The 21,717-nt window shown below is 42.6% G+C and overlaps 1 protein-coding gene across 1 annotated transcript in view; it reads left to right on the top strand.

Moving 5' to 3' along the window:
- The window catches only part of FRAS1 (Fraser extracellular matrix complex subunit 1), a 174,405-nt gene that overhangs the window by 58,140 nt on the left and 94,548 nt on the right, over positions 1-21,717 (top strand). The window contains exons 3-11 of the mRNA XM_040585746.1: positions 4,254-4,361; positions 7,452-7,544; positions 9,430-9,589; positions 10,172-10,305; positions 13,056-13,139; positions 13,768-13,869; positions 13,973-14,164; positions 18,364-18,453; positions 19,998-20,145. Of these exons, the coding sequence (XP_040441680.1) occupies positions 4,254-4,361; positions 7,452-7,544; positions 9,430-9,589; positions 10,172-10,305; positions 13,056-13,139; positions 13,768-13,869; positions 13,973-14,164; positions 18,364-18,453; positions 19,998-20,145 (1,111 nt within the window). The remainder of the gene's footprint in view (positions 1-4,253; positions 4,362-7,451; positions 7,545-9,429; positions 9,590-10,171; positions 10,306-13,055; positions 13,140-13,767; positions 13,870-13,972; positions 14,165-18,363; positions 18,454-19,997; positions 20,146-21,717) is intronic.

Below are 21,717 nucleotides of genomic sequence, written 5' to 3'. Positions count from 1 at the left end.
ACTTGTAAGGAAAAAGTTCCTTAAATTGTCATTGATAAAAGTGTACTTAACAGGATAGGAATTCAGTGCTTAAATTGTAGGAGATAATTTGTCCACTGAGGTACAGTGCCTTGGAGAAGATGTAAGGTGGACTTACAGCAGTTCTGTAAGTGTCTACGGAAAAGTCTAGCTTTGTGGTTAAAACAGGAACACCTAGGAGCTTCAAAGTGTTCTTGCAAATGTTGGATGAATACTAACTAATCCTTACAGCATGCAGGACAGGTAGGTGGGATCCTCGTTTTGCAGCTGGGTGATCAGTATCTCAGTTCCTATCTGCAGACTGATTTGGGAGCCTTTCTTGTAATACTGGGGCTTCCGCGTTACTTGTGAACATGTTCTCCTAGCTTGGGTGGACCAAGATCTCACGGTTAGCTAGGGGCAAAACTGGGAAGAACATTCTTAAGCTGTTGTCCCATGTTTGGTTGCCTTAGCAATAGTCACATTTGAAATGAAAGAAACAAAAAAGGATAATTAAGAATAATTAAAATGACTAGCAGTCTGCATTCTCCAGGTCATAAGAGCTCTAAATAACACAGCAACAAATCTTTCTATGCTTTCCTGTATTAGCAGCTGTCAGCTACACAATTCCATGTAAACAGGGAACACATTAAAATTAGTTTGAAATGTGATCCTGAAATAGTCAGCACCCAGGAATACAACCAAAAGTAATTCTGCAGTAACTTCCCCCTTCTTTTATGTATTTCCACCATGTATATGAAGTACATGTGCAGCTTTTCTCTCCCATCTCAAAGGAATTAAATGGCCTTGCACTTCAAATGACTCATAGCTAGAGCATTGCGCTGTGCTCAGTTTACTGTGACTGTAATATTTAGACATTTGGTAGCATTACAGAGAATAAAACCTCCACCTTTGTATGGAGAAATCAGTAAACATAATTGTCACCAGACTTTTCAAATCTGAGTTTAGGTCTGTTGCTCTCTAGCCAGGAATCTTAAGCTAAATGTTCAACTGTCAAAAGAGCTGAACGCTGTGAACTGCATGGAAGACTTTCACATCCAAAAAATCAGGTAGTAGTTTCTTGACTATTAACTAGGTTCTGAATTCTTAAAACCTCTGCAGACACGTGTCGGTTTTGATCTGATACCTGGCAAATGTAAATCACTGATGCATGCCGATGCTTCCAAGCGTCTTCTGTGTGGATTTAGAAAAAGCTGATTTGAGTCCAGCCTGCTTAGACTATAATAAGAAATAGGGAGGGTGAAGGCCAAAGAGAAGGTTTTCTTATCAGAAACGTGGGCTTTTAAGTCTCAAAATGTGAGTGAGAGTGGCTCTGTGCTGACCTCTTGCCATGTGAGTGCTTTGGCCGTTATTCCACCATGGAAATTTAATAATTTTTTTTTATATATATACAAAGGAGAGGGGCTGCAGGTAAAGGTTTAGGAGAGCCAAGTGGTGAGGCAGGTAATTTGCTGTCTCCCTTCCTGCTCCCTGTGTCCAGTGCTTCCCCGTGGCTGCTTCTGAGGCAGCAGCCTCACCCTGCAGTGAGCTGCCTGTTCTAAAATGCAGATTGCTTTTCACTGCTGACATCGTTGTCGTGCACATTTTCTCCTCTGCCACCCACTGCTCTGGGATTCTCCTTCCAGCTGGGAACAAACAAGTGAAGGAATAAATCAATAGTTATATCTAACAAATGGTGTCGTAAACAGATTCAACGGCACTTTTTGCCAGTGGAAAAGGTGTTTGGAGTTCTTGGTGTTGTCGTGGATTTAGGAATCTTAGGGTGGATCTAAGTGTGACAAAGCTTTGTGAAAGAGAGTAGAATGAGTTAACTCGGATGTGTGTTAGCTAAAGCTTGGCAGAAACATAACTTAACCTGAATTTATTCTGTAACTGTACTGTAAATCTGCTGGCAGAGATGGAGTCAAGGTTTCTGTTCTACTGCCACAGCCGTGTGGATGTGAGAGGAGAACCAACTGTTACAACCCAAGCAGAAATTACCATCTTTCTTTGACTTGTTGATACCTTACCCCAAGGGGCTGCATGCTTACTGCCACCTCTTGCTGTTATTAAGCTTTTTGTTGCCACCTTCGTTCCATTAACAGAGAATCTCCCTAAATCTCTGCTGCTGCCGGGGTGTTTGTTCCCCTTGCATAAGCTTTGCCGCCAGAGAAGAGCACGGTTTGATATGAACGAAACGCTTTTGTAAATCAGCGAAGAGACACAAGGATTTGTTCGCAGTATTTCTGGTTATCCCACTGTTTGCAGGTTTGCGTTCTTTATCCAGCATTGTAGAGTAAGCCGGTTTGTTTTGACAAAGAGCACTGTTTCAGAGGGGACGCAGCCGGCCTTTTCTGCTCGGCAGTCGGCCCTGAATGCAGGATGGGTCAAAGAGGAGAGAGCCTCTACCACCTCTTGCAGTCACGCAGCTGTGGTGAAACCTCTGAGTCGCCTCTTACCGTGGCTTGCGCGAGCTGGCTTGTAGTACATCACATTGACCTCTCAAAGAGCACAGCACCCGCCAGCTCCTGAGCAAGTGGCCAGATTTTTCAAGATTTTTTTGCTCTCATTAAGCAGTCTAATGGGCCTTTAAGGCACATTGCAGTGTTTTATCGTTATGCTTACCAGTTTGAGCAGTTAGCCCTAAATGTGTTCGTAGTAATAAACTGTTAATCATCTTTTCATGTCTTCATTTCCCTAACTCGTACTTTACACCGTGAGTAAATTGACTTATTGGAGTAAATCACTATATTGTGTAAATGAGTAGCAAAGTCTGGTTGTCTTTCAAATCAATTAGAAATGAAGTTTAATGACTTGAATAGCGGCTGGCTGTACTACATAGGAAAATTTCCTGTGTGGCATAAATTTAGCCTAGTAGTACGCACAGCGGTTGTCTAATGGAAAAGAGTTTTTCAGGTCAGAAATTGATCTTCCTCTTTCCATTTTCTTTTGGTGACTTTAACTGAAGGCTTTGAAAAACAGAGAAATATGAACGCAGCAATTTGGATGAGCTCAGTATGTAGTTACTGGTTGCTTTTTTTAAATGGCCGGAGAAAGGATGCTTGGCACAGGTGGAGTGGCACTGCGGAGGAGATGAGTGCAGACAAGATGTTTTCGTAGGGAGGGTGGTGACAGGCAGGCTTGGCTGCTTCCCTGGGATGCTGCTGATGCTGTTTGATACCAGGATGGCTGGAAGTTAGTGTTCAGGAGTAAAGAGAAAGGCGGCTTTGTTTCCCAAGCATCCTACTGAAAGTAATGAGTCCCAAGTGGTGGCTCAAACGTTGGAGACGCTGGTGGGAGGGAGGGAGAAGTCTGGCAAGCATCCAAGCAACTGGATGAGGGCCTGAGCTGCCTTATGAAAGCATGGTGGTGGCGTGGGATCATGACCTCGGTGTGGAGGGAATGGAAGGGGGTCAAGTAGGGGTGGTGAAAACCCTTGCTAATTAGCTGTGGGTGTTCCAGTCGGGTGCACTGATCGAGTGGTGGCGACAGCTACTTCCAATTCTGTTGGACTGTCTGCTCCATCAGAGTCCCCTTCGTGACATTTTGGAATCAATGTGAGCAGGTGGAGCCTGTTCATACCTGGCCATGCATTTAGCATTTTTGACTAAATCAGTTTAATTGCATCTTAGGCTCTTCAGACCTTTCCTTCCATCTTATAGCCTAATGTGATGAGCACAGTTTACATCATGGTTTTGACATGAGAACGTTTTCTTACTGTGAACCTGCAGACTCACAAATTTTTGAAGGTTACGTTCAACAGCTCGTTTGGATTCAAGCATGTCCATGTTCACCTGCATTCTCCATCAGCTCATGGGTGCTGAGTGGGGCCACAGCTGCCCGGCCAGGGGCAGGTTAGCCTCAGAGCTGGCTTAGCTCCTAAGCTGTGACCATAGCAGTAGCCGCAGTTTGCGCAGTCGGAACTTGATTATGGAGGGGTTTCCCAGAGATGCTGTAATCACATTTTAATTTTGACACCAACTGAGATTATCAGAGGTTATGTCCTATCGACTATTGTACTGTTGGAGTTGATTATTTGTTGTGCAAGGCCTTGTCTTTCAACTGCGTGTTTGAAGTTACTGAGTGAACAGTACCGAAGTTGTGCCTGATAAGTGTGTGGGAGGGAGGGGTGGTCTGTTGCAGACTTTACTCTTCCATTTTGTCTCTATTGATCTATTTGAGCCATTTGCTGTTGGGTAAAATAGCACATGCTTTGTGCTGTATGGGTCTAATTTAAAACTTATGTTTTTTTGCAGAATAACACAATTTGGAAGCCAGATTCTTGCCAAGACTGCCGTTGCCATAGCAATATTGTCACCTGTGAACCTACTGTCTGCAAACACCCTCAGTGTGACTTTCCGAAGGTAAGGGGCTGCAGCTCTCCAGGTGCCAGCTGACCCATTCTGTGTGGTGGTAGAAATGCCAGGTCACTCTGGAGTTCCTACCCTTCCCCAGCTGTAAACCCCTGGAATAGTTACATGTCAAAATGCTCATTGGGGTCTGCCACCCTGTGTTGCACATAAAGGTATGGTGGGAGCAGTTGAGGTAACAGTCCCTGTTGAAGCAAAGCTCCCCTTGTATTAGGAGAGACACAAACAGAGGATGCAGCATGAGGTGTTTCCCTGGAGGGACTGGCAGAGGTGCGCTGGTTGGTTATCTTTGTACACTGTGGTGACAGCTGCCCTGTCAACCTCCTGGTCTGATTCACAGCAGGATTTGTGGGAAGCAGTGAAATCCCATTTCTCTTCCCAGGGTGTGCGTGACTGCCCAGGGTCAGGCACAGCCTCTGCGCCCTTTCACTTCTCATTGATGCAAGCCTGTGCAAGAAACACGAAAGCAAAACCCAGTGTGTGAAACTGTTGTCTCCTTCGCCACACTACAGCCAGAGGCTTGGTGTTGGAACAGCTTGCAGGCTGTCTGTGCTCCCGGGGCAGTCTGGTCCCCAAAGGAAGCACCTGAACTGGGTTCAGACCTCCCAGCATGAGCCCAGCTTCCAGTCATACTCCATTTGGACCTGGGGCTGGGTCTCCCCCGAACATGCAGATGGACGCTTTCCGCTCTGACGAACAATAACAGAGCTAAGATTGTCTTTCAGTTTCTTTTGCCTTGTGAGGGTTGTTGAGCTTTCCTTGTCTCCTGTTTATCTTTTTCTATCTGAGCCCTCATTAATGGTTACAGCTAATTGGCCATGGAATTGCTCTTGCATTAGCATCTGGATTACTGGGGTAGTATGCGTGAATGGCAATGTAAATTAGTGTTTTAAAGAGGCACTGCCAATATAATTATATGGCTTTATGAAGGAGGTTAAAGTGTTTTCCAATATGACAGCATTAACAAGGCAATAATTTTGTTTCTTACCGGTTTTCCCCATTATTTCTGTGTATTGATCAAAGCAAGACTCAGATGTTAGGATTCTTTGGCAAAAGAGGAGAGAAATTAAAAAAAAAAAAAAAAAGGAGTGCTGTCATGGCACACCCCGTAATGAGTGGGCTAGGTAAGATGTTAATTTTAAAAAATTGGATAAATGAAAAGGTGACAACTTTAAAGCTCATAAAGGGAAATAGATTTACAGCATGAAATGAACGTGTGACTCCTTGACATGAGTAATCTTCAAGACAAAGGGTTTAAGTGTTCCATAAAGGTCTGGCCATTTAAATGTTGCAAAGGATCATCAAGGATCTCAGAAGTAAAAAATGCTGTCGTGCTTCAAGCATAAACCAACCACTGATGAACAAGGTCAGAAATCGCCATCCCTCTCCATGGTTTATTCCTTATTTGCATATTATGAGATTTATGCTAATATTGCTGATCTTGTTTGCAACAACAAGGCATAAACAAAGCCAAGCAGTCTTTGCAAAAAACATTCCCAGTGGTATTCTAAACGTTTGTATGTAAAACCTACTGCTGTACATCCCGAATGTTTTGAGTAGGTAGAAAATCGGGAAATGTTATTTCTGTGTGTGAACCAAAACAAACCAACAACCAAATACAGTTTCTCCACAGCAGGTTCACAGTTGAATAGGGTTTCATGGTTTAAGGTAAATGGAATACTAATTTTGTTTCCTACCTTCTAAAAAAACAGGGCATTGAAGGAAACCTTGGAAGTGAGAAACTTTTTTTCGGTCTGAAAAATCAAAATGTTTCTTTTTAGAAAACAGAAAGAAAACTTGTGACATTTCAAATTATTCTAGTCACTTTTATCATACAAATAGAAGGTGAAAGGGAAGAGATTTTTTTGGCATCACAGTGTCTTCATTTTTTATTATAGCAAAACAAATAATAACTCCCTTTTGAGCAGGAATCCCTTAGATGTTGGTCGTACCCTTTAAAAGTGGAAAGGATAGAGTATGCCTCCTGAGAAACACCTTTGCAATAGTTTGAGGAAGGTGACTCATAGATAAAATTTTTCTACATTTCATTTCCCAAACCTGGCATGTTTTCTGTTTTCTCCCTCTCCAGATAACCTGCTCACATCAGTAAAATTTTTTGGCCTTTTTTTGTTATAGGCTGTAGGAGGCAAATGCTGAGATCTGCGGTGCCTCGGGTGGTGCCAGGGGCCCTCATCTGCACTTGCCACCAGTGACAGACACCCTTACAAAATAAAGTCCTCCCGCAGCTATCGCTGTCCTGTCTGTGGGGTGCTGTGCCAGGCCTGGGGTGTTAAATGTGCAGCTGGGAGGAGCGTGAAAGCATGGCTGTGGAGCCGTTTTCAGTGACGGGAGTCCATTATCCTTCCCAGTGTTGGCTGATGCCTTTACTGATGTGTTTCGCCTTTCGTCTGATGAGTTGTTTCCATCAGCATCATCTTTCTCTCTGCTGCCAAACAGGACATAGCAAGTTGTTGGCTTGCTAAGCCCTTGGGACACACAAAGCAAAGTGGTAGCAGCATCATCCGACTGTGCTGTGGTTTGAAGTGGTCGGTAGTTTTCAGTTAATTTGAAAGAAGAGTTATTTAAAAAAAAGTGGTGGTTATTAAGCCAAAGAAGTACAGTTAGTGGATGCACATTCATTCTGCCTGCCAGTTGCACTTCTGGTATGGTGAAATGTTAGACTGAGATCAATCCTGTACATGTAGAAAACTACGGAAAAAATTACATCTGGACCATGTTTCTCAGAGGGCCTTCAGTGAGTAATCTTGGGGTTTTTTTTGGTCTTGAATAACCGCTTTCTATTCTTCATTCTTGTTTGAAAACTAGTTCAACTGGAGACTTCCTAATTGTGTTGTTAGGGGGGTGAATTCTCCTACTGTTGTTTTGATGGTAAAATGTCAAATACAGCAAACTGATGTACTACCTCTCAACAAAGGGAACTGGTGTAGCAGCATTATATGTTTAACATAATACATTTGCTCTCCAAACTGAGAGCACCTGGCCCAGTAAGACTCCTTGTCTTTACCATCATGTCGAAGTCTCTATTTCACGTGAACTGCTTATTGGATTCTTGTATCTTTTTAGGGAGAAGTGCTCCAAATAGTCTCCAAGAAGTGCTGCCCTGAGTGTGCCTCCCGAGCTGAAGGATTTTGCCAGCATGAAGGGCAGATCCACAGCGTGAGTGCTATGTCATATTCCTTGGCAGGGACAATCCTTTCTGTTTTTTAGCTCTCTGTTTCACGTCAGTGAAGGATGCTTAGCTGATGTCCAGGAGAAGGATAGTTCATTGGGCTTATATTCTGCCACTGTCAGATAATTTAATATAACCAGACTTTGGTCAGCATGGTTTGCAAAAAGGGAATGTGTTGCTGAGCAATTATGTGTCCTGCTTGGCTTAAGGGCAGAAAGTTTCCCACTCATTCATTCACTTTGCTGTTTCTGTGGATGATTGAGACAATATAGTAATGTTAGGAGGGGAGCAAAGCACGGCAAACTTGACATATTAGCTATCTGAAAAGAAGGCTTTTCTCGCAGCAGCCATCTATGCTGGTAGAGATTGATTGCTGTTGTGCGACCCAGGTTATGTATTTTGTAATCCTGAATTATTCAAGAAGCAGGTTCCAGGATGTGGTTTCACCTAGGAGGGCTGAAAGGCCAAAACAATAAGAGTAAGTGTCTACAGATAAGAAAAAAAAAAAAGATTTATGGCTAGTAGTTAATGAATCATGTTGAACAATAGGCAAACGTAGAAAAATGGCTTAACATGAACCCAAGTCCTATGTCTGGTCTTTTACAGACTTTTCTGTTTGACAAGAGGCAAGTCAGGTCCAAATCTTAAGAAATATGGTAAAATGCCCAGATACATTTGAATATTTGGACCTTATATTCTATACCTGAGATGGATGTTCTAACCCTCTGTTTCAGCATGGGCATGACCAGCAAGCATCCTGTTACGAGCTAGACGAAGACTGGGATAGAAGGGATAGCACATCTAGCCTCTTCTCATATTTCTTTGTGCCTGTGATTTGTGTGATACTGTATTAGATCATATTACATTATATTTCTTCTTGTTGCTGTTGCTGCATTTTGCTGTGTTGTACTCTTGCTGCAGCTTCTGTCTTTTGGCTCTCTGTAAGCCTGTTCTTTGGAATGCAAGTCAGATGAATAAGTAGGCATCCCCACAGGGATTACAGACATATTTGTCTATAGTCATATGTCACACCCCAATTCCACTGTAAGGCGGTCATGAAACAATTTTTTTTTGGCAGTGCAAAGTCTCATCCTGATGGTTGGCACAGATTCCCTGAAGGGAAAAGTTTTCTCTTTTGTCAGTAAGCCACTGTAATGCTTTACGACTTGACCTTCATTCGGCAAGTATCTACCTAGCAGCACTGGCCTATGTGATAGCTCCATTGAAGAAAATCTGTACCCTCTATCTGGCCAGAGCTTTTTTTAGTCCCTGCCTAAGTCAATATTCCATGTTTTGTAAAAATTAACATTCTCTGTTTGTTGGAGAGCGTTGCAATATACCAACGTGTTTCTTCTTGGGGCCAATTTTTCCTTGCCATGCCTCAGGGTAGAGATACTTGTTTCTGCCATTAACAAATATGCAAACCTAATGAGATTTTACTCATAGTGATGGGGCAGATGATGTTCACCTGACCACCTTGTGGTCAAGTGCATGTTGAGGCCCATGTTAAATATTTCTGTAAAGAAAACGGTCTCTAAATTTAGAGTTCGCCTTACAGAAACTGTAGTGGAGAGGGGGTGTATCCAGTAGCCTGGGTCTTTGCAGTGGGTTGCTGCTGAATGCCGCTCTGCAACAGGAAGGAAAATCAGGCTGATCTCCAACTTTGCTACTTTACCAGGATTAGCTTTTTGCCCCAACAGTGCAGCCATAAGTAAGGGCTACAATGTACAAAGATTGCCTGGGCCTGCAAAAGAGTAAAACTGATGCTAATGTGGGGGGGCTTAAAAGGGAGAAGAGATATTTACAGCGCTCTCATTGGCAGCTGGATTCATGCGTGTGTTTTCTGTGCCTTTGGTTGTGTTCTGCATGCAGCACGGCACGCAGTGGGCCAGCTCTGGATGTGACTGGTGCTCCTGTGCTCACGGGAGGGTGAACTGTGCCCCCAGGGCCTGCCCAGCCCTTGCCTGTGGACGAGGGGAGCTGCAATACACCGCGCAGGGATCCTGCTGTCCCAAATGTGTGGGCCATGGCAGTGAGTATTGCATCTGAACTGGCTTCATTGGTCTGAGTAGTCGGTCAGTGGACATCTCCTTGTAGTCCCAAATCTGGAAAGCTTTTCTTCTCTTGTTCAGTTCTGTTGGGAAGACACTGGTCTCAAGTGTGTCTCTTAATTCTCTTTCTGTCCTGCTACCATATTTACATCATTAATGGTTTGACCCATAGGCCAGGAGGAAACTATAAGCTTTAAGCAGTGAGCAAATGTGCCTAATATGTTCTTATTTTGGAGATTAAAATCTGGAAAAAAAGATGCAGGTATTTCTGATGTACTGAGGGGACCTTTGGCACTTTGTGGACTCAGGCTGTGAGCTCCAAAAATGCCTGAGCTATTGGGTACCTTTTCTCATAGTCGAGTGGGAGAGGTGCATCCAGAGCTCTTAATTCACGAGTCTAAATCCTTTGAAAACTGGTGGAATTGTTACTGTCATTACCTGCTTTCACAAACCAGGATTTTGAATCCTGAGATGCACAAAAATCTGTGTTTTAATTCTGGGTGATGGAAAGGGATGAAAGGGCATTAGGAAAGAAAATTATCCGTTGTTTTCATATCTCTTAGAGCCTTGCCTCTTTGATGGACACTTCTTCCAGGATGGTGAGGACTGGCACCTTGGTCGGTGCTCCAAATGTGTCTGCAGGGACGGTGTGACTCAGTGCTTCACAGCTTCCTGCCAGCCTCTTCTGTGCAGCCAGGTCAGGACCCATTGGCCTCCTGGGGTCATTACTCATCACTGTCACCTTTTCCTTGGCAAGGGCTGTTTCTTGACTAGATGTAAAAGCGGGCAGGCAAATCTTCTGCGTGACAAGTGGGTGATTTGGAAAAGGGATTTTTGATGTGTGAAAATGGTGTGGAGTGATGGTTAAGTCTGTCAGTATACATGTGCTGTCCTGTCTCTTCCCTAATACCTTCTTTCCCCACCATTTTACTCTTATCATGTCTTTGGTAGCTAATTAAGCACAAATACTGTCTAAAAAACCTACTTTTTGTTTTGTACTAAAAAAAAAATTGTAGGGTTGATCAGGAAATATTTTTATTTCTGTGAGGGAAGGAATAACACAAGATTTTTAATGGGGCTTTATCTTCACAAATTTCAGTGTTTAATTTGCAGCTGAAAAGATTGGTTTGCAGGTCTTGTTAATTATTTTTTTTACAAGAACTCTAGAAACACAGTTGAAAGTAGTCAAATGCAGATGAAATTCCCCTCTTGACTTTAGTTTAGAAATAGAAGATCACTTCAGCTGAAAGTAAAGTCTCAGAGCACTATTCCTTAAGTTGTGCTTGTGTTTAGAAATCAACAAAACCAATAAGGTAAGTCAGGCAAGCTCAAGTAGTGGCTTACATTTTTAGTCGAGTTGAGGGAACTGGGACATTTCTGTCTCCAAGGTGTATGATGTGGACAAATGATGAGTTCTTAGCACTTATGCAGTGATCAACCCAAGCAAAACACTACAAGTTAGTATGCAGTATTAACACAGGGGTTAGTAAAGGCAGGAGGCTATACACGGTACTCCACATTCTATACAAGTGACTTTTTTTTTTAATTCCTGTTATTATATTGGAAGTGCTTAAGGGTGTGACTGTGCTCTTTGGATTTTTTTCATTGGGCCCATTGTACAAGTTTTCTTGGGCACTCCTTTACAGCAGCGTGCCGTGTTAAGGAAATGAAGGAACTGGCTCTCTGGAAATCTCTTTCTGACCTTGACTTTATGTTTTAGGGGCTGCCATTTGCCAAATATTTGTTAATCTATTACTGTGCTCCAAGGATGAATCCAGAAGCTCCCTTGAAATGTCTGCTCCGGCTGAACACTCCTCCCTGTAGCACTGAGGAAAACAAAAGCAGTAGTCAAAAACTTTTTTTTTTTTTCCTGTTGATGCTTACCCAGCTTTCTATTACTGGATCAGATGTTTGTGCAATTAACACATTTTTTTTTTTTTTTTGGTAGAAGGAAAGCCCACCTGTTTCTGTGCATGCTAATGGTGTTTTGCTTCGTGTTTAGATAATCAGTTAGTATTCACTGACTAAGTATTGTGCATTAAAATAAATTCATGCCTACTTTAGACTCCTCCTTTCCCACTCCAAATGGACTGAGGTTACCTGCTGGCTGATTGTTCTAATGTTTAATCGGATTTAATTTATGGAAACAGAAACAACTGTGTTGTTGCTGTGACATATGTGAGAATAATCAACTGAGAGCATCCAAGTTAACACAGCAGAAAGCTAATGCTGGTGATGTTTCAGATATTTCCTATCAAGGTGCCCAGTAGGAGGGATGTTGGTAGGATGTGCAAGGATCCTGTTCTGCTGTCAGTCGTACCTGACATTTTCTTTCATGTGCCTTTATGTCTGTCACTTTCTTCATTCTCCACTTCCTGTCAAAAGCAAATACATAAACTCTCCCAGTATTAAATTCTCATTTACCATCTTCCAGATAACTATGCCCTTCCCTGGGTGCTAAGGGAGAGGAACTTCACAAATGCTTGTTGCATGAAGGAGTGCACCTGGATGTTCTGCCACATATCCCACCAAAATCCACAAAAGTTCTTTTAACTCTGCTGGGAAACCTATCATTGATAAGTTTTATACTTGTAAAGTCTTCCACTCTTTCTTTGAAAGCTAGTGATTTGACTAACAAAGCAGATGAAATAATAGTGCTTGGCATTTCAACACTACTTTCAGTCCACAATCAGTCTTCAGTCATCCTGATGTGGCTGGAGGGAGGTGCAGGTGAATAACACTTTCCCAAATCACTGGATGTATGCAAAATTATAGCAGGGGAATCACAGACATGATTTTGGATGGATGAAGTTGAGGCATGCAGGAACTGTTACATTGATGTGAAGTGCCAACCTATTTCAATGTGATTTAAATTAGTCATGAAAAGGTTTAAAATGGGATAATCCAGTTTTAAGCATAATTTAACACCTGTACAGACAGTTGTGCTGAAAGGATTTAACTAAAATAGTGCAAATGCCTGAGAGATGGCGAGTGTAAATCACACATTCAAGAGACTCAAAATGTGGCAGTACCAGGGATAAAACCTCTTCTCTCCTCCATCTCATGCTTTAGTGTGCTTTTCTACATAGCTTGAGATATACTCTGTTTTCCTCTGTATATCTGTATACCTGAATATATGTACTTTATCTCGTGTGTGTGTGTGTGTGTGTCTTTATCTGCATGTATGTATCTATCTGTGTATTTGGACCTCAGCTGCCATCCAAAGAAGTCCAGAAAGTGAGATGAAGGAAGTACTTTTCTTGCTAGCTTTCTACACTAATCTCATGCTGTGAAGACTGCCCCCAGATACTGGAGCCAAAATGAAGCCTTGATTGACCCCAGGTTATCACACAGATACTAAATGCCTGGCATTCCAGGCAGTGATGCTGAGCCCCGTGTTAACTGTTAATGCTCTTATTTTACTTGTCTCTCCTGGTTTCTCTTTAGGATGAAGTTATGGTTATGTCTCCTGGAAAATGCTGCCCGGAATGTGTTCCGAAGCCCTGCTCAGTGTCAGGAAGAGTGTACCAGGTAACCTTTGACAAGCCACACCAAAAGGCAGTTGTTCACAAATTCTGGCACACATTGTTCTCCCTACTCCCTGACATCTGACTTTCTGCCAGCACTGTTAGTTTAGTACAACTGTTGCTTTTTTTCTTCCTGGAAAGCCAGAAGAGTTGAAAGAAATTAGGACTAGGTAAGAATTTGCTGGCAAGCAGAAAGGAAGTTTGCACGGTGAAGCAGATCAGGCACTTTCTTTTCACACTTTTTGGAAGGAGGAAAGCAGAAAGCATTGGTGAAGGTCAAAGTATTTATAGCTTTTATTGTATCACCTGAAATTAATTTAATGCATCATTTAATGAATGTATGTCTGCGGGTTTTTCTGTTAATGATTATTTTTTGCTAATAATAGTTGTTAAGGCCTCGCTAATGTCACTAGCTTGCAAGTAATGAGGAATACACACTATAGTGTCTAGACCTCATACCTTTTCTTCCTGTTTGCTGATCACATACAGGCGAGTGGTTATTAAGAAGTTTATTATTAGATACAGACATGCAGAAGGAGCCATCATATTCCATAAGCAGCACAGATTTCTGGGAAGGATTTGGTTATTTACAAAGAGTATTTAACGATTGTATACGTGTTCTTTTTGAACAGCATGGTGAGCAGTGGAAAAAAAATGCCTGCACTGCATGTGCGTGTCACAGAGGAGAAGTCAGATGTCTGAGAGAGACCTGTGATGCTATTACCTGTGAGAAGGTAGTTAAAAATCATTCACCTCTGATACCCTGGCTGTACACATCGCCGTGCCCATGCCATAAGGTTCAGACAGTCCTGCTCAATGGTTGCTGATGTTTTGTAGGGGGAGAAGAAAGTGCAGCGTCCTGGGAAGTGCTGTGAGGAGTGTGTGTCTTCCAAGAGAAACTGCTTGTATGATGGCACTATCAGGTACCACAGTGAGATGTGGAATAGCACTCAGTGTGACTTCTGCATGTGTGATGAAGGGCACGTCACTTGCCAGGAAGCAGAGTGTGCCAAAGTGGAGTGTGCCAAGGTAAGAATGTTTTTTTTCTTTCAGGATATATCAGTCAAGTCTTGTGATATTTTTTCCTCCTCTTATTTTTCTCGACTGACATCTTGAGACACTCAAAAAAACAGCCCTTCTCTCAGGGCTTGTTCTGTGCATTTACATTGAAAACACTTCACAGGAAAGCAGAGTAAACTTTGGATTTTCCTTGCAAGTTTGACTGCTCAGTGGGTTTGCATTGTGAAGCAAGCCAGTGTGAATCAGTGACTAATTTAGCTTGGATTCCCTCCCAGGCTGTTGTCTGTCTGCTACAATGGAGGGTCAGACACTCAGATGTTTCAGTGACCACCGACTTTACCAAGAGCTGAACATAGGGAGAGGCATACAGGTCAGAGATAGTTAAAAGCTTAAGAAATGTTCCTTTTATCTTCATTCTGTATGCTACAGTGGGCTTCAGTAAAGTAGTTGGATATGGAAGTTGATGTTCCACTTCTCTCCATTTTTTCTGTGCCGTTCTTGGCATGGAAGTGAAGCTGGTAAGGTATTTTATTCCCAGTGCTGTTTATTCCAAAACTAATCCCCCCTCGTCCCCCAGTTATGTTTGTTCTCTAGAGGATGTGCAAAATGCATTAGATAGGGTTGAATGCTTCACACACAGACATACACAAATACGTTTTGAATTGCCTTTTTGCAGTGGAGTAAGACTTCTGTGTTGTTTGTCACTACACCTGTTTTAATTGGTGGGCTCAGATCTACTTTATACCTACTACTCCACGGTGTCAGTGAAGAGAAGGGAAGGAATTGTAGCTTTCTGAGTTTTCTCTCTCAGTAGCAACGCTTTTCTGGTGACTCTGCCTGTATGCTAAATCTTGAGTAGCAGCAGCTTTGTGTTGTGTCTGAAATCCAGCCAAAATCTGGGCATAATAGATTCACTAGATTTTATTGTTTTAATGAGTGTTCAAAAAAGTGTGAATCCGCCGATGGGATCACAAATGATGATCATGCAGAGAGGATGCATCTAGGAATAAAAGTGTATGCTTGTTCATCTGATTTTGTGCCTTTTAAACAGCAAAATACATGGAGTGTGGGACCCAAACTCTTGCCACTGGCGTAGTACTGCTGGTGATCATCTGACCTTAAACTGCATGCAGAGAATTTGCTGGGTGGAAAGTCGTGGTTGTCATAAAATCTTGTGCACTTGCATCTGTTTCAGTCAGCTTCCTGCGTGCTTATGGCTGTAAATTGGATCATTTACACTAATGATGATGGCATGCTGTCATGGCTCAGTAGGGAGAATTATTTAATATTCATGCTCATATCTTGGGTACTGACAAAGAATCCATTATTCAGAAAAGCCAAGGATATTTTACAGAACAATAGCTGGAGACGTTAACATGTAGGGTTCAAAACTAGGGGTTTCAAAAGTGTGCAGCATTATCACTTATGTAGCAATTTTTCAAACTCAGGCACTCAAAGGTAAGCACCCCTCTAAAAGCCCGAGCATCTAAAAAAGTGGTGGTGTTTGTCAGAGTATGAACTGCTGCAATTTTGAATTGAATGAAACGGGATTGCTAGTGAGACAGAAGGAGGAAGACTGCATCAGTGTTGCAGACAAGAGTTATGGTCCCACTTGATAAAAGGTATTTGCCCAAGGTTTTATAATTCTGCATGACTTCCCTTAAGATAACCCAGCTTCCTCAAGTTGTGTTCAGCCATAGTTTACCTTAATAGTACAAGGTGAAGTTACTACAATAAAGTATTTACTCAAAAAGCAGATGGAGTATTTTCTTTTTCCTTTGCTTTTTCCTTTTTGAGTTGCAGGTCTGTTTTTTAGGCACCTGCATCAATAAATGGGAGCTGATGTGAAGCTAGGAGCATTTGGATTCATCCCTTCATTAAGGCACTATTAATTTCCTGGTCACATCATCCTGTTTAAAGTGTAATGAGGCCACAGATATGAACTGCAAATCCTAGACAGCTCGACGTAGTATAGCAGCATTACCTGAGGGTAGGGTAGAGGTTTAGTTTATAAACCCTTTCAAGCAAACCTGTCCAGCAACTGCCAGATGAAAGTGTCTGTGGTGATTCTGACCTAATCTTCAAAAAAACATTTTCATCGGGTTACTGATGAGCTAGGAATACAAGTTACGTGGCAGGCAGGGTTAGCTGTGGATGTTGAAGTGGATATGCTTAGCCAAAACTGCTCAAGCTGTCAGAGCATGAAGTAATCCTGCTGGAGCACTTGCCAGCATCCCAGCTAAGTGAGCACACTCGTGGCAATGTTCAGAGGAGGACGAGTTATGGGTGCTACCAAGGGATGCTGCAGCCTACCTGAGTAGGCTGGCGATGGAGTATTTCTGCTAGCAGTCCTGCAGCCCCAGAAACTACAGGATCAGTAACACGGAGCTTGCAGGGTGCTGTATAGCCAGCAAGCTGCACAAGTCTTTCTGATACTCAGAAGAAATGGAGCTGGGGGGTTGAGAGTTACGAATGGTGCATGTAGACGTAGGTGTGTACGTGTTTGAGAGGGATTACATAAAATATTTCTTATCTTTTCTGCCTCCAGCCCATCACTGCCGTTCAATATTCTCAAGCTGGAATACGATGAATCTCTCTTCAGCAAAGCCACAAGTTATCTGACATAGCCTCTCCCTTTTCTGAGTCTTGGCAGAGCAGTGTGGTTGCATTTTTTTTTTGGCTAGGCAAGCCATGTTCCCTGGCTAGCTGTTCTCAGTTTACCTGTAGCGTGTGTTTATGTATGTGGGTGGGGATGTAGGCAGAGGTGTGGATAGGAGAGTTTACGGTATATAGTAGTGACATGAGATCCAACCACTGCCGATGGCATTTTGAAGTAATGATTTAAGAGCAAAAATGTATAGAACCAGCAGAGAGAGATTTAGGCTGTGTGTGGTCCTTGATGACTAAGAGCCATATGGTTCCTCCTGTCTTACCCATTCTCAGAAACACACCAGGGTTGTGAGAGGGTGGCCTGACTTAGTTGTTCTACTTTGTTGAAACTAAGAGTGACCAGTGATGTTACTGCCCTATCTATGTCTAAAGTAATTTGCATACAAAAATTGGTGAGAGTGCCAATGTGGCACAGTGGAAAATATGGAGCAGATGCCCAGTTGGTGTAAATCAGCAAAGCCATTTGGTAAACTTGGCGCTCAGCTGAATTTTGTGAGCCATCAGAAGAAAACAGCTACATGCTGAAATGGAAACCAGTGTGAGCTGTGGGGTTTCGGTGGGTGTGTGAGCCCCTTGCAGGCATTTAATGAACGGTTGTGACTTCTCTGTTGTGGCAGGTAAGGAAGCAACCTGGTTGCAAAAGGAGGAGGATTCTGCCTGCTAAGATTTGGGGAGGGGTATTAAGACTGACATTTAATGGGTGTAGATTAAACAAGTGCTTAGTGGAGGTTGGCACCAAGTCTAATTTAGTCATTTATTTCTAACTACTTAATTGTAGTGGGTTTGTATACATATGTCTGTTTTCTGACTAGTATGGATTACCTTACCTATGTTTACAGTGTGTGAGAATCTGGCCCAGAAAAGCTACTAAGGTCAGGAAATCGAAGCTGTTTCTTTTGAGCTGTGTCCTGGCTCCCTAGGACAGTGTCTCCCTCTTTTCTAAATACTCAGCTTCCACTTGGGCACAAAAAGTTGTGATGAATTAGGACACTTTATTCCTGTCTCCTGCTGCTAAATTCTTATCTTCAAACTGAAGTTATTTAAGTGCATTCTATGGAATTGTACCATTGTAACAAAGAACAGTCTTCTTCCGTCCTGGATAAACAGAGCATGTGCTTTGAAATTCTCTTGGGGGAAAAAAAAAAGTAGAACGTTCAAAATGAAGGTAAGCTTCTATGCATTGAAATCGTGACAGTGGTCCAGTAAGATCCTAGTGATCCATGGTAAAAATATGTGGAACAGTAAAAATATTCTCTGTACTTGCAGTGGATTATACTGGGTCTTTCTCTGCAGGATTTAGGAATGAGGTAATGGCCTTACCACTGAATTCCCTGGCCTTTTCTGAGATTTGTTCTGCAACTGCACCAAGCAGATTTTTCAAACTGTACCTACAGAGATGGAGTAGGCTAGAGAGAAGATAAGGTGAAATTAGATATCGGAGATTGCATTCCAGGGCAGGAGCTGCTCTGTCTCTGCATTCCACAGTATTTTTGGTGATGTTGGTTCCATTTGAATTACTGCAACCTTTCTCTTCACAGAGTGAAGAATTAATTCACTTAGATGGGAAGTGCTGTCCTGAGTGTATCTTGAGTAATAATTACTGTGTTTACAAAGAACATACCAAAGCTGTGAGTATCCTGGTACTTCGGAGCACATAGTAGTAAGTTCTGCTCATAAAGATTTGGGGAAATTGGCTCTCCTCTCCAGTTCTGAGAAGAATCTTATTTGCAAGTGTAGCAGAAAAATAATCCCTTAATATTGTTTGCAGGTTGCTTTTACAACTTACAGAATGCACTTGTTTATACTGCGTGTATCTGCTGCAGAGTTTAAGTTTGCCTTGCTTTCCTTTGTGCGGCATAATCAATCGTTTCCCTTTAATATTTAATATATGTACTCATAGGTTTCCTGCACATCTCATGGACTTAAAGATTCCTGACTTGAATCCTATAAAGTAGAAGCTACAGAGCTGGGGCAATGTATAGCTTTCTGCCTATGTATCCCACCGATTATAATTTTTACTCTAACAGGAGTCCATTACTTCATGAATATTTTCAAGGAACTTTCCTTCTGAAGTTAAATAAAAAGGAAACATGAAGTATCTTGGTTTTAATGTACCAGTAATGGACTTTTCATTGCTCTGACAGATGAGGACTGGAGCTAATAGCTGCTGTTTGCCAACAGATGTGAGAAATGGGAAGTTTAATACTGTTCTGTGGGTCTTTTTTTCTAATGCTAATACTTTTCTTTCCTCAACTCTCTTTCTCTGACCCAAGTGAGGTAAAATATATTAAGGTGTCAGGTTTATTCCAGTTTGTGCTTTATTACTTTTAAGAGAGGGACTGTCACAAAAGCTTCACGGGCGTTTAAAATGCTCGCTGTCTCTTTTCTGTCTTTTGACTTCCTCACATGTTGCCAGCAGAACCTTGGCCACCAAGGGCAGGCCTAAGGATGCACATCGTGGGAGAGGAACCATGGGTGCAACATATCTTCCCTCCACTGACTAGTAAAAGTAGGCAGGTGTCAGGTGCCATGGGTGGTTCTGGAGAGAGCCGGCAGTACCTCTTCACCTGTGTGGCGTTTCGGCCCATCCTCAGTGGTGGAAAGCCAAGCAATTGAAGAGAGGAGAAGAGGACATAAAACATGGTGACGGTTAGAAAGAGATTTAAAGTGTGACAAAAAGGTCATTATGCAAAGACATAGATTCAGACAGAGGACAGATGACAGGTATCTGTTCAGATACAGAGCAGATTCAAGCACTTGGTACCAGGTTGTGAAAAAGAAGCAGACAAGTGAGGCAGCAAAATTTGGAGACAGAAGATGCTTTGAGTGAGAGAAGACAAAGGGAGGTGAAGAAGTAGAAAAGCCTTACTGCTAACTGAAAAAACACGCTGCTTTGGAGGGAGTGCTGAGAGGGAATGTGTTCAGGTGTTCCAGGCCAAGGACTTTTCTCAGTAGGCGCTTTGCAGGCTGCCTGATTCCGGAAAGGCAAAGAGGGTGATGGTAGAGAGGCATGCAGTCCCGTCTTGGCAGGCGGCGGTGCTGAAACGCTCCCAGAAATGTTTAATTTACTGTAGTACTGATGTAGCCTTGCAGTTTCCATGCACAGCAAAAATACGTTGTGCAGAGGCTCTCCTTCACTGCTGATGCTGGCCGTTTGGTTTTTCTTGTGCAGAACGGAGAGACGTGGGAGGAAGGGCCGTGTGGAGAGTGCGAGTGCCGGGACGCAGTGGTGACGTGCTTCCAGCGCTCCTGCCCACCCTGCCCGCTGGGCAGCGTGGCTTTTGAGGTGAAGGGTGACTGCTGCCTTCACTGCGCACCAGGTACAGACGCAGGGTCCGTCATTTCTTAACGTCCCTCGTGTTGGGTGGGAGCATGTGCGTCAGTACACCTCTGGCACAAGGGGTTGTTCCGGCATCCCTGTGCCCTCGCTTCCCCAGGTCTGACACCTGTGTTGAATGTTAACTTGTCTTTGGGTTTCAGTTGCTAATTAACTGGTTTCCATATCATTGTATTAAGGTTCTCAGAGAGGTTGAGGGCTCCATCCAAAAGCTCCCACTGAATTCCCTTGGTTTAAATTATAGCTTTCTTTTAGCAAAAGAGTTTCTCCTTGGGGTTGGTTTTGGGCAATGTTTTGTCTTTTTTCTTCAACATGAATTTCATAAAGCAGAGGACTGTTCCTTTCTGAATCCTAACATGGGTTTTGGAGTTTACGGGCTCTTGATTATTTCTTGGGAGTGGAAAGAAGTTAGAGCCCGCTTACACTGTTACACCACAAGCTCACCTGGGGCTGAATGGCTGTTGGTTAATAATTGTGTGGAAAGATTAGGATAGCCATAGCTTAGATATTAATTTTGCATATAAATTTGTTTTTCTCCAGGATATTGTCATTCTCCTTGATTTACATTTCATAGTTGGTAGGCTTTAGCTGTGGTTTGCTAATTTTTCATGTTGGTAGCTCTCTTGTTGCATTCATATAACTTTGGTTTTATCAGAGTGCTCCAGTTAATGTTTTATCTCAGTAAAAAGAAAACAGCTTCACAGTTTAGTTATGCTGTCATTTGCAGGAATGCCTTGGCATATTTGCCGTATTAGTGTTTTAAAGTTTGTTATTTACTGCATGCTAATAAAAAGGCAAAGCACTATTAATTGAGACGTGAGAAAAATGGGTTTTGGACAGTTCAGGTAAAATTGTCCTGGATTTTCCAAAGGGAACAGCATCTGCACAGGTTCTAAGGAGGGGGCAGTTTATAAAGTGCTCTCAGTTGCCCTCTGTGCTCCTTATCAAGTGGTCCCACTGTGTACTGGGTACCCATGAAAATCTGACCTCTTAGTGTAGCTGCTGTAATGGTAGCATTTTGGAAGACCCAGGCTTTAAAGTCATAGTATTGGACAGAGAGCCAAACTTGCAATTTGTGTCCTAAATGGTAAACGGAAATTTCCTTTACTGAAACCTGCTGTTTTGTCTCTGTCTTTTTCTGGTTTGCATTGGAGAGGATGAGAAACAAATGCAAAATCCAGCCTGCAGCAGTTCAATCTGTGAGCCCAGAGCATCGGTCCCTAACGCATCTGCTTCGTTAAAGCCAGTAAAAATTTATTGTTGCTTCTCACAGATGTGCTGGGGGAAGCAGGCAGAGAGAACCCATTCATTCTCAGCCAGTGTAAAGCATATAGCCCTAAGCATAGCTGTGTTTATGTTAAAACCAGCAAATATGCCCTCTCACCAGGAACATTTGGGTTGGAGCAGAGGGAATTTTTTTGTACCTAGAGAAAAATTGCCCATTCTGCACCTCTCCAAGAAGTCTCCAGTTCATTGTCAGACTGGAAGGTTGGGGCTGCATACACCTGTGGAAAGTTATTGCAAAGAAATAGATAGAGACAGAGTTTTCTATTCA

The sequence above is a fragment of the Falco naumanni genome, chromosome 1 (genome assembly GCF_017639655.2).
Source record: "Falco naumanni isolate bFalNau1 chromosome 1, bFalNau1.pat, whole genome shotgun sequence".
Taxonomy (NCBI): domain Eukaryota; kingdom Metazoa; phylum Chordata; class Aves; order Falconiformes; family Falconidae; genus Falco; species Falco naumanni.
This window is presented reverse-complemented; position numbering and strand designations above follow the sequence as displayed.